The 12,552-nt window shown below is 41.6% G+C and overlaps 2 protein-coding genes across 2 annotated transcripts; one reads left to right on the forward strand and one right to left on the reverse strand.

Annotated features, from left to right (window-relative positions):
* Positions 1 to 626: 626 nt before the first annotated feature.
* On the reverse strand, positions 627 to 7,243 carry LOC116387360 (ubiquilin-4-like). The gene is made up of 11 exons (XM_031854353.1): positions 7,078 to 7,243; positions 5,520 to 5,671; positions 5,257 to 5,405; positions 4,890 to 5,152; positions 4,566 to 4,724; positions 4,195 to 4,417; positions 3,944 to 4,083; positions 3,253 to 3,336; positions 2,718 to 2,833; positions 2,242 to 2,638; positions 627 to 2,142 (listed from the first exon to the last, which is right to left on the reverse strand). The coding sequence occupies exons 1-11, from the start codon at positions 7,219 to 7,221 to the stop codon at positions 1,990 to 1,992; spliced, it is 1,980 nt and encodes a 659-aa protein (XP_031710213.1). The 5' UTR covers positions 7,222 to 7,243; the 3' UTR covers positions 627 to 1,989.
* A 2,488-nt stretch (positions 7,244 to 9,731) lies between these two features.
* LOC116387335 (lens fiber membrane intrinsic protein-like) lies at positions 9,732 to 10,894 on the forward strand. Its single transcript, XM_031854311.1, has 4 exons — positions 9,732 to 9,906; positions 10,153 to 10,302; positions 10,392 to 10,526; positions 10,833 to 10,894. The coding sequence occupies exons 1-4, from the start codon at positions 9,732 to 9,734 to the stop codon at positions 10,892 to 10,894; spliced, it is 522 nt and encodes a 173-aa protein (XP_031710171.1).
* The last annotated feature ends 1,658 nt before the right edge of the window (positions 10,895 to 12,552 follow it).

A 12,552-nucleotide genomic window follows, 5' to 3' on the forward strand; every position in this document is an offset into this window, starting at 1 on the left:
GGTAAAGGGTTGTCATTTCTTCTCAAGGGTAAGATACTATGTCATTGTTATATTGATTAGGACAATACAAAATTGGGTAACACTGTATTTCACAGGTCCATACATAATTACCTAACCTTTAATTAGAGGTTTGAGTACTTACTACAGTGAAGATAAAATTCTAAGGAAGAAATTCCATTAAAATAACTTGTCTATTTAAGCCACATGTTTGCATGTTCTAGACTTACCTTGTGTTTGATACCTATTGTCTAAGGATCTAAGGATAGGTGCTGTGGTATGCTGTATGGATTCTAAAACTACTTAAGCAAATTTGCCATATTGGGCTAAGTAAATCAAATTGACATCGTTTCCAGAAACCTGATTTGAAGTTAGGGTGACATATCGGTTCTTTTGTATGAAAGAAATTAGGAAATATGATACTCTGTAAATGACGTGTTACCCATACGCAAATAAACATCTCACTTACCTCTCAATGTGACCATTTGTTACCTAAACACAGACAGTTTTATATCAAACAACAAACAGAAGCAGATCATGAATTGAATAACTTTATATTGACGTTAACGAATGGAAAGCTACGACTCTCTCCTCCACGAGGCTGTAATCAGCTGACACAGGGCGTAGACTGTTTTTGACCATGTTTTATTCTTCTTTAGTACAGTACTGTTAAAAGTTAGTTTCAACATGTTCAATTGTGAGATGGATTTTCTTTCTTCCAGCTGAGGTCACAGACAAAGCAAAGCTATAGAAGCAGTTGCCATGGTTACCACAACTACAATGCTGAGATTTTCCAAAAAAAAAAAAAGAAAGAGAAAAAAAAGAAAAGACAACCTAGAACTTGATTCTTTAGAAATGTATGGTGCCACCACACCGTAATGGTTTGTAAAGCCTTTCCATTATTTATTCATTTATCTTTTTTTACTCACTTGATTTCAATGTTTATTTTATACGAGACAAATCATAATGATCTCTAGGTACTAACTGCACCTCAAAAAAAAAAGAAAAATATAATGAAAAAAGAAGAATCAGATTAAAAGGAAATGAAAGCTTGCTTGTTTGTTTCATTTTCATTCTCACAGCGTCCTCTGCTTCGGAGCTGCTGCAATGTGATATTTGATTATGGTTAAAGTCCTGGATGATGCGGTGTGGAATTTATTGGGGGTTTCTAATTAACCCACTGGATGGGGGGGGGTCATTGCCAACAATGCTCTTATAGGGTAGGGAAGGACAGAAGGCACAGCAGTGGTGCCTCAGAAGGAAAAGACACTGTGCACCCGTGAGTGGGCACTTTTATCTGGAATGACAAATTACAAGTTACGGTAAGTGTGGAGGGCGTCATTTATTTTTACGAAGCACTTGCAATAAATAGTGAAAGTTGTTGGGCAAAAACAGCTATTTATGTAGACTCTCGAGAACGGGGTTTTAGGGAGGAATGGGGTTGAACGTATAGACAAAGTGTCTTCCTGTTGGTGTTCAGGTTTACTCTCAGTATACCAGAAAATGTTCACGTATTGATTTGCGAGTTAAACGCTAACAAACTGCCTGACAACGGCCATGTGTAAAACAGAGCCAACAGCCAATCACATCACAAGGGTTTAATCTGTATTATGTAAATGTCTGCAACACTCAACTCCAGTTTTACGTGAAGAAAACGGTGAATGAAGAAATGGTTGGGAGTCCCTTTTCAGGAGAAGTTTTCGCTCCTTTCTCTGCACCAGAAAGCCCCTCAAGATGAGAGTGGTTCAGTCCGGCTCTACAGCAGCACTCTGTGACAAAGATCTGGTTGGATGACGCCAAAAAGTATGGGGACTAGGGAATGATCGCAGAACAGATGTAGAATGAGGGTCTAACAGATCCTGCCAAGTGTCTTCTGTAAAGTTTGGGACAATACACTCAAATTTCTCTTGGTTCTCTGTAGATGCTGGGTGTGTTTATGAGTTAGGTGTGTATGTATGCACGTGTCTGTGTGTCAGTATGTACTGTATGTCTTTACGAGGGCTGTGAGCCCAGCAGTCTCTCGATAGCGGCATTGATGTCTCCTCCAGTAGCAATGAGGGCCTGAAGGTTGGCCTCGCGGTTGATGAAGCCCATGGCGCTCAGCTGATCTAACTGGGACTGGAACCGCACTTCTGGGGTCTGGCTCTGCAGGGGCAAATTAAATGGAATAAACTAATGGCATTCAAAAATTCATACAGGTGTGAAAGATGTAATATCCGTGCATGCATGCATGTATCTGTGTACCGTTGCACTTCCTCCTCCTCCACCACCTGCTCCAGCAAACATCTGGAGCATCTGTTGCATCAGCTGCTGCTGGGCGGCATTTGTTCCTGCACTGCTTGGCGAGGAGGCCGGGTTCTCTGTTGGCATGCCCCCACCTGTGGGTATGCCAGGAATTCCACCAGGAACTCCACCTGGAACTCCTCCAGGAGATCCACCAGGTACTACACCAGGAACTCCACCAGGAAAACCTCCAGGAAAACCTCCAGGAAAACCAGCAGGAAAACCAGCAGGAAAACCAGCAGGAAAACCACCAGGAAAACCACCAGGAACTCCACCAGGAACTCCACCAGGAACTCCACCAGGAACTCCATCAGGACCTCCACCAGGAACTCCACCAGGAACTCCACCTGTCATCAAACTAGGCCAAAAGAAACAACAGAGTTGGAAAAAATGTACCAGAAAAAGCAATATGTGTATATGTGTCTGTTCGAGCATACCTGGGCATAAGGCCTGGTGCTTCTGTCTGCAGTGTCTGTAGACCCTGTTGGATCTGCATTAGAGCTTGCATGGCGCGGGGATTGGTCATCACTGACAGGGATTCTGGGTTCTGCATCTGTAACCAAACAGAGAGTGTAGCAATGACTTTACCAAACTTTCAACCGGGCAGTCCATTTACTGCAGCTAAAGAAAAGAAGGGCACACATAAGCCAAATGCTTGCCAACTGTCTGGATGGAATTTTGATCCACGTTTATGAGAAAATGACTTGCGGCTCATCAAAAGAAAAACAATTCTTAACTGGTCAAATCTTAACAAAAACACATGGCCAATATCTATAATTCCCGAGGGAAAAATGTTCAGCATGTGCAGATAAATATCTGTGCCAAGTTTCAGATGACCTATACCAAAGCTTGTTAATGGAGTATATGGCACCCTATGGGCCAATCAGTGCCGTTCTGTATTTCTGTCATTGTGTCTTACTGGGGAAAATAAAGACACAGGACTGAGTTATCCGACTAAAATGCGTGTGGTACCTGCTGCAGAAAAATGGGCAACTGAGATCTGAACTGGTCTTGCAGCTGTGGGTTTCCAGCAAACAAGGGGTTATTCATCAAAACCTGTTACAGAGAGAGAGAGAGAGAGAGAGACAAAGACAGTTAAGGTAATGTGTCATTCCACATATGAGTTGATGTTTAAATTGTTTATGTATCAGCACCTTAGCCGTTGGAATAACAAAAATAAAAGCACTAGTGTTCCCCGTATTTCATGCCACTGTGTGTGCAGCACTCCACTGTAAGGATTTTCTGGTTTGGTGTAGAGACAGCATTGTTTGTTAGAACCCAAGAAGTCAGAGCTGTGTGTTGTTAATTCTTTCTTACAGTTTGCTGCAAATGAGCTTAACAGACAATCCCCTCTGTTGAGTATGTCTTAACTAGCTGGGCTTATTTGCCTAATGCACACCAGGCTAGACCCTATTGACGTTTCATTACAGACTGCAGAGTTCAACAAAATAAATCAATTCAATATGTGGTACACAATCTGAATAACAATGAGTTCTGAAGCAAGCTTTGAATCTAAATAACCAGGATTTGTACTTTAATATTTTTACTTTAATATTTGTACTTTAATATTTGTACTTTAATATGACTACATCTGTGTTTTCTGTACAGTGGGTGTGTATGAACAGTATCTGCGTTTGTGTGCGCACATCTTTCTTTTTCATACCTGGGAGGCCAACTCGGGGTTTTGAGACAGTGACTGCATCATACTGCGCATGTATGGAGCAGACAGCATGTTCTGCATCAGCTGAGGGTTTTCCGAGATCTGCTGCAGTAAACTCTGCATGCCCGGGCTGTTAAACATCCCTGCAACACACAGAAAAGAAAGGAGTTTATTCATGTATATGCATATATAGCTGAGTAATTAAACTACTTAGCGAAGAGGCGTATTGAGAACCACAACCTGTCCCGTCTTACCATTGCCCAGACTGCCAGGATTGATGCCCAGAGGGTTGGACACACTGGGGTTGGTGCCTCCAGTGGTGGTCGTGCTTCCTGTGGGGGCCCCACCACTCTCAGAGGGGTTAGAGGAATTTGGTGCGCCCCATGGATTGGGCAGTGGCTCCCGGTTCTCTGTCCGTGATGGCTGCGCACCAGACTCAGAGTTCCCACCTAGAGCTGAGAATGGGTTGCTACCAAACTACAGAGAACGAGATTGGACACATTTGAAAACGCAAAACAGTCGAAATATAGCTAGCCACATAAAGATGGCAAGTAAAGCCAGACAAAGAGGATTAACACAGCGCAAAAAAACAAAGATTTGATCAGGAACAATCCCTCCCAGATACCTGTTCCCTGGCAGCGCTGAACATGGGTTCCTGGATGTCTGTGTACATCCTCCGCAAGGCATTGTAACCTCCTGGGATGCTCTCCAAGTTGCTCAGAGCCCGGTCCTGGTTTCGCATCATTTCCTGCATCATGGCCGGGTTCCTGGCGAGCTCCATGGTCTGGGAGTTGAGATAAAAGGAGAGGGGATGCAAGTCAGTTGTAGTTCACTTTAAACAAAGGAAGTAAAAACCTAAATAAACAGCGCAAAATGCAGTGGGAAACTACTGTAGTCATGCAAGTGTCCACTATCTAAGTGCCATTCAGCCCCTCTCCATTTCCTTTACCTGTCTCATAAGCTCGGGGTTGTTGAGCATGTGGGAGATCTCAGGGTTGCGTTCCATTAGCTGTTGCATCTGAGGGTTGGCCATGATCATCTGTCTCATCAGGTCTGGGTTGGACATCATGTTCTGCACCAACGGGTTCTCCATGATCTGAGACAGCATCTCTGGGTTGGACATGAGCTGCCTCTGCATCTGCTGCTGCAGCTCCATGAAGTTAGCCGAGCCCATGCCCAGTCCAGCCAGACCGCCCAGGTCACCGAAGCCAGCTGAGGGATGCCAGATGGGTTTGTTATGGTAACAAACATTATCTTTGTGAGCTGAACTAATAATGGGTGTTTGAATGTAAATGTTTACACACAGGTGGACTCACTCAGTATGTTGGGCGTCTGTGTGGGTGGTGCGGCAGTGCCAGTGGAGCCTGCTGTGGAGGAGGGGGTTGTACCTGGACTAGAGGTGGAGGTATTGCCTGCTTGAGTGGAGGTTGAGCTGGAGGCTGAGGTGCTACCGCCATCTCCTGCCCTACAGAGATCATTTGTAGGTGTATGAGAAAGTCAGTACTTGTGTGAGCTGATAGTATTGACACATTATTGACACAGTTAAACACAAATTTGCTTGATGATAATTTAGCCGTACTTGTGCGCTGTCTTTATGACCAGGTGAACCGTCAGTCCATCCTTGATGCCGTGTTGGCTGAGGCTATCGCCGTCCTTCAAGATCTTCCCTGCAAAAATCAGAACCAACTGGTCCTGTTTGGCTTTGAACCGCCTCGAGATCTCTTCTTTAAACTAAAAGAATGGCAAGAAATGAACAGAGATTAGATCAAAAAATGGGACAGGAGTGAAAGAAGGTGAGAAAGAAAAAGGAAATGAAACGGATAATATAAAGAATAAGATGGTTCAATGTCAGAGCTGCTCGAATCTCATTATGTTCTGTTGCAACCTTCAGGCCTTAAATTCCAATTTCTAAGAAAGTCCTCTATACTTATCCTATTAGCAGTGGTCTAAACACTCCAAATCTGCCAAATCACAGTTACTCTTTGACTATTGACTCTTTGACTATAGCTGAAACAGATAGGATAGATCCACCCACCAACACAAGATCAACAGTAAAATATCTTTCAAAATTCACTTAAACAGAAGAGGATAAATGTCACATTAGTGTTCTTATCTTTGAATTAGTTGAAGCTGTTCAGGACTTTTTTAATTGTTGTCTCTGTGGCACCATTGATATGTAATTGTTAACAGAGGTTTACTGTTATTTTTATTTTGTGTGAACATTTGAACGACTAGCACCCACTTTGTAGCAGCTGATAAAGATCCAAGTACAGAGAACAAAGAATGCCATTATTCGCATAAGTCCTCATCTTTAACAATTTCACAGCACAGTAAACATAATGTGCGTCTCAGATAATGCAAAATATATTATGTATATGAAAACATAAAGTCACATGTAACGTTAGATAAAGATGGCAACACACACTTGGAAGTGAGGGATCTAAGTCCAATGTTTCAACATGAAACGCATGTAAATATATAACCATGAAACACACACAGCCAGACAAAAATGGCTACCACATGAACCTACATGGATTGCATGGTTTCACTGCAACACGTCGCCAAGCCAACACTAGCTCTGGGGATCCTGTATATTCCCCAGAAAGCTGAATGACTCAGTGGCAGCAGTGAGAATGTTCTAGAGTGATAGCGAGCTTTAGCATCTTTCAACGCTCTCGAGCTGAAATAGGAAATGAAAGCGATTCAACACATCCTAGATCCAAAACCACTTCCATGGTTCCAGGCCATTATTGCTTGAACGCAACTTGTCAGCTGACACTTGTTTGGCTACAGTTTAGTCAGCTAACGTTGGCTTAGCTTGCAAAGCAGAGTTAGCTAACTAAGCTAGCTAACTGTTAACCGTTAGCTGGCTAGCCGGTTAGCCATTTCAAGTATTAACGTGGTTCCATCTCTCTTTTAGATCTTAATAACGTTAATAACACCGACCAGTGGTTTAACCAAGCAGTAATACTTCCACTACACACAACCTCTTTGATTTCACACACTATCAGTTAGCCGGTAAGAGTGACGACGAATGCTACCACGGCTAACTAGCTTCCTAGCTGAAGTTGTGGGCAGGGGCATGACGTTAGAGCTGAACCGCACAAGCAGCTCCCCACATGCGAAAATTGACAAACCTGAGTGACAGACGCATCTTCTGCGATGGCGATTTCTTCTTTGTCTTTAGGGGTTTTTACTGTGACCTTAATAATAGTTCCCTCCGATGATTCAGGTTTATTATTGTTGTTATTACCAGGATCTGCGGCGCCTTGGTCAGCCATCTTTATTCCGCCGATGGAACAGCTCGGGTCTGGCGTCAGCTTCCGGGTCATAAAAGGTCAAACCCTTTTTCCAGAACGAATCTTAGGAGTGCTCATGTCTGCTGCCTGGTCATCTCAAGCACGAGACGGAAAATGTGTTTTCTTCCTGAATTATATTTTGTTGATACAGTGTTATGTAATGTTTTATAAAGAAGCCACCTGTTAGATCATGTCAGGCGATCATGATCAGGTGGTCTTGAATATTGTGATGTCCATTTTCAGAATTTAATAGAATCATTTTTTGATTAATTACTTAATCAAAAATGTAATTGACAGATTAATCGATGAGGAAAATAATCATTACTTGAGGCCTCAAAGTAAAGTGAAGTCAATTTTACTTATATAGCCCAATATCACAAATTTGCCATGGAACTTTACAATCTGTACAGCATACAACAACTACTATCCTCAATTCAGACAAGAATAAACAACCTACCGATAAATAACCTTAACCCTAAAAACCCTTTCATGTGTGTGTGTGTGGGGGGGGGGCTCAGGAAGAGCAACAGATCTAAATGGTAAAATGTGATTTTACCATTTATTTTATGTATGAGAATAATGTGAATTAAAACTAATTAAAAGTATTATATGCTCGGCAATCAGGAATCAGAGCATATGTTCACTCCAAGGTTTGAGATTTAAAAATGCAATAAGCATTCTGTCATGCTAAGTTACGACTTGAATATCCAATTTAGGGCATATGATTAATATCCAGTGTTGATCTGTCATTTCCACGCTCACAGCTTTTACTGAATCAGAGGAGACAAAATGTCCTCTTTTTACATTTTGATCAGTTGCTTTGTGACAAGTATTACATCATTCTGTGTCTGCATCTGTTTAAATTATGGTAATGACCTTGAATTTTTGGAAGCTAAATGTCCGTAGTATGTCATGTTTCGTATGCTAATCTTTTGTCTTTTGAAGACAACATTTTACTTATTGTGATTGAGTGTTTGTGGTAGATAGACAAAAAGAGAGAGAGAGAGAGAGAGAGAGAGAGAGAGAGAGAGAGAGAGAGAGAGAGAGAGACTTTTTACCATCTAGATATTAATTTCAAGCGCTATAGTCCGTAAAGTTCATCTCAGGATATATATATATATATATATTATATTGTATTTGATCTTAATTAAGACAATCCTAAAGTAGAGTTGGGAGAGACACTGCCACTATAGAGTGCTCCCTCTATATGTGTCCCTCCACACTGCCACTGTGTGACAGCACTGAAAGAAAAGTGTGTGTTTCAGCATGTTGCATTGACACAGACAGTCCTGCATACCTATGCATATCCCCAATTCTAGAGCACACCATTTACAAAAAAATAAAAGAAACATGGACCACCACCCCTTTTCCTCACAAACACCACACAGACACGCACTCAAATGTACAGGGTCACATGCACTGTGACCCCTACGGTGTTTCATTCAAGTGCATCCCACACAGGGAGACTAATTGCGGAAAGCATTCTGCTTTCATCGACAGAAAAACGAGGGGGCAACTTTTTGGTTGTAGTATTGTCTGTGACTCTCTCTCTTTCCCCCAAAGTGAGCAACAGCTCTCCCTCTCTCTTTTCCCCTCCACCCATTTCTATCTTTACCTCAGAAAGGTGGGCAGTAGAGAGGGTGCATTTCCAGAAAAAAAGGCAAGTGATCAAATTGCAGGGTGTTTTTTTGTGTGTATCCTAGAGCAATACATTTTCACATATGATGACAGTGATTGGACAGAGGCTGGCAGAATCAGATCAAACCTCATTACAGCTGAACAATCACTGGTGTGACATGAGGATTGGGAAGGGAAACAACAACAACAAACTGCAACATCATAGCTTTCACTGTGGTTTAGCTTTGCGTCTGTTCAACTAATAGTGATGGTTCCACTAAAGAAGAGGTAAATAATGCATGTTTGATTAAGAGTTTGTTGAGTATGCTATTTACAAATTAGGGGGTTCAAGCAACTGTAAATGTGCTTGTTACATGCTCGTATATGAAATATTTTTTTTCTGTTTTGATGTTTGTTTAATATTTTTGTTGTTGAAATGGCTTCATTATTGACTGGAATCATGTGTGGTTTTCAAACGAATCTCCAAATGGACAATCAAGATTCACCATCACAACCCTTTTTTAATGGATCCTTTGCAAAGTGTTGGCAGAATATAAGTGAACATATTGAGTACTGATGTACATTTATAGAGCCATGCTGGGAGGATATTTTAATGTGTGCAGTGTTTATTTCAGCAACTGTACATTCAACCTATTAAGTTGCAGGTCTTAAGACAGTAGTATGTGTATATAAGTGTCAAATGTCTAAAATTTGACAGGAAGTATAATACAGTAAGTATGTGTGAATGTTTGTTTGCAGTACGTGAATAGCAATATATGATGTTACAATATCTGCAGTACTCTGGACTTACCTTCCTCGATCTTCCCTTACTACGTTGCAGTTGCTCTGCAGCGGCGCCGTTATCTCAGCTCAATATGTACAGCTTCATGGGAGGGGGCCTGTTCTGTGCTATTGTTGGTAATATCCTTTTGGTGGTCTCCACTGCAACTGACTACTGGATGCAGTACCGCATGTCTGGAAACTATGCCCACCAGGGTCTGTGGAGGTACTGCATGTCCAACAAGTGCTACATGCAGACTGACAGCATAGGTAAGGACAATTAGAATGTCTTTCAAAACCTTGAACCCCCTGCAAACTATTTCAAAGTCTGTATATTGTTGAGCACCTGGTAATGCACGAGACATGCCTTTTTTTAAAGTGTGAGAAATGCTATCTGATGCCATATACTGCTCCATCTCATGGGTCTCTTATTTGGATTTAAAGGTCTATTATATGTTTAATAATACCTGTATAATGATGACATGTCTGATGATTTCTATACCTGCTTCCTTCCAGCTTACTGGAATGCCACCAGGGCCTTCATGATCCTCTCAGGGATGTCGTGCTTTGCAGGCATCATCGCTGGCATTATGTCCTTCTCTCACTTCTCCTCCTTTGAAAGGTTCAACCGCTCCTTTGCTGCAGGAATCATGTTTTTTGTCTCCAGTGAGTCTTTTTTTCCTCTGATTTGACGCACATACACTTAACTTTAACTTAATCATAACTGACATGTACCTCCCTGTCCCCCCTCTTAGCTTTCTTTGTTCTGTTGGGTATGGCCATTTATACTGGAGTGACAGTCAACTTCCTGGGGAGGCGCTTCGGTGACTGGCGCTTCTCCTGGTCCTACATACTGGGCTGGGTAGCCATGCTCATGAACTTCTTTGCAGGTGAGAAAGGACAAATGCTGGGGGTCAATCTTTCTCCAGACATAAACCACATTATTATTGACAGATGTCAAAGAGCTCAGAAGAAGCAATAACCACAGAAGTTACTAACAAACTTTTTTTCTGCATATTTTGAGATCATATCTAATCCCATTGACACTGTATGAAAAATATGTTAATGCATATATATACTGTATATATATATATATATATATCCAAAGCCAGATTGATTAACACTTGTTAGTTGACCCATTGAATGAAATTGTGTTATCTCTACATCACCAAAGACTTTGGCTCTGTCTGTTGCAGGTATTTTCTACATATGTGCCTACAGAATGTGTGAATGCAGGAGAGGAAATGGCCCACGCTAGAGGGAGAGAGTTTGTTTGAAAAAACAAGAGAACAATGCCACTTTGGATTGAGGACACACAGAAGGCAGCAATGACTGATCTACTGAGGAGATGACGTTAGATGCTGCTCCTGGAGGCCTTTGACTGTCAACTAAACATGTTTTCTAAAAGTCATATTCTTGCAATATGGATTTATTATTAGTTATAGTCATGACTAGTCTAATGGTGATTGCAAAGAGGAACTAAATAAACCTAACCATGAGTCTAATTATTGTGACAAGATATTGGTATTCTTACTGTAATTTGGCAAATTCAATAAAGCTGATCCTCAAACGTTAGTGTGATTTTTATCAGCTGTACTGAAAGGCCGCCAGAAGATGGCAGCACTAAGCCACTCCACTAAAAGTACTTAGATTTGATCAGGGAGTGTGGGCATTACAGCTTGAATCAGGATCAAATATAAGATAAGACTGCAGGCTGTTGAGAATCATGGATCATTCATCTACAGTCATTGGAGCAAATTCAGTGTCACAGAGGGCCGAAGCCATTTCAGGAAATGCTTCATAGTAATAGGTGTACTATATTGTGGGAAGGTATGTAATGTTGAAATACACAGCCAAGAACAATACCTCAAAGGAACACAATGCATGAGTTTGTCTCAGGATTCCCCCTGAAGCTATTTGATTTGCTTCCGCTTCAGTACTTCGTTGAGACAAGGATTCCCCCAAATTACGTATGTTTTTTATTAGGTTGTTGTTTATGGGAAAAGGGCGTTTGCCTCTGGCAGCCAAGCATGATCTTCCACAATATGTTTGTTGACATCCCCATAGTACACTCAAGTACAGGCAGCACATGGAAAAGGGATGTTTTTGTCTGCATGTGTGTGCAGAACAGGCTACAGTACAGAAAGCTCAACCTGAGAAGAAGATCATGTTCCTGGACCGGGGGGAACCAGGGTGGGGTCTCCAGCCACGGATTGTTCCCCTGCCTCTGTCTTTAATAACTGCTTCCTCCTTTTTCTTGGCACTCGTCCATTCAACACCATCAGCTGGGAGGAGAGGAGCAGGAGCTGCTGGGGTAATGAATGCTTTGGCTACCCGGTGACGCAGAAACAATGAAAGAAATGTAAACAGTCACTGGACAGATCCCTTGATCCAAGTTTCCATACTTGGTCCCTGTGGCTGCTGTGAAGAGATAAGCTCTGTAATATTGTGCTTTTCTCTAGATTCTTTCATAACCCCACTTTAAAGCTTTCACTGAGGCCAGGTCTTCATAGCCCGTGGGATAACTTGGCAAATGTTCACGTTTTAGCCAATCGACTAAATGATTAATAATATTAATATACTGCAGAACTACAATGGGAGGTTTTAAAAATTGATGAAGTGATGATGGGGTATTTTCATTCATCTGTCCCTTCACGCACAAATTGAATTGTGAGCATTCATTGTAAATGTTTAACACTGGGGTAGTTTATACAAGTGTGTTTTTGTCAGGGATTATAGTAAAAGATTGAAAAGTATTAGTTTCCAGGTCAAGGTCCAGGTCTTTTCATCAGCTCAGAAAATCCCATTGCAAAATTATCTTCAAAAGTATTGGAAAGCATTTTCAAGACTGAATATAAACTTGTAAAATATTGCAACAAGAGAGATTTCTTCTTTTAAAATCGCTCACGTGTTAGC

This window comes from Anarrhichthys ocellatus, unplaced genomic scaffold, assembly GCF_004355925.1.
Source record: "Anarrhichthys ocellatus isolate YVR2014 unplaced genomic scaffold, GSC_Weel_1.0 scaffold14, whole genome shotgun sequence".
Lineage (NCBI taxonomy): Eukaryota > Metazoa > Chordata > Actinopteri > Perciformes > Anarhichadidae > Anarrhichthys > Anarrhichthys ocellatus.

What these genes read in the sequence shown, in the direction of transcription:
- LOC116387335 (XM_031854311.1), top strand. Translation starts at nt 9,732, where the DNA reads ATGTACAGCTTCATGGGAGGGGGCCTGTTCTGTGCTATTGTTGGTAAT. An exon ending in CATGCAGACTGACAGCATAG is followed by an intron (nt 9,907 to 10,152) that starts GTAAGGACAATT and finishes GCTTCCTTCCAG; the next exon opens with CTTACTGGAATGCCACCAGG. An exon ending in GCTCATGAACTTCTTTGCAG is followed by an intron (nt 10,527 to 10,832) that starts GTGAGAAAGGAC and finishes TGTCTGTTGCAG; the next exon opens with GTATTTTCTACATATGTGCC.
- LOC116387360 (XM_031854353.1), bottom strand. Translation starts at nt 7,221, where the DNA reads ATGGCTGACCAAGGCGCCGCAGATCCTGGTAATAACAACAATAATAAA. An exon ending in TGCCCATTTTTCTGCAGCAG is followed by an intron (nt 2,834 to 3,252) that starts GTACCACACGCA and finishes GTTTGGTTACAG; the next exon opens with ATGCAGAACCCAGAATCCCT. An exon ending in GAGGAGGAGGAAGTGCAACG is followed by an intron (nt 2,143 to 2,241) that starts GTACACAGATAC and finishes TTGCCCCTGCAG; the next exon opens with AGCCAGACCCCAGAAGTGCG.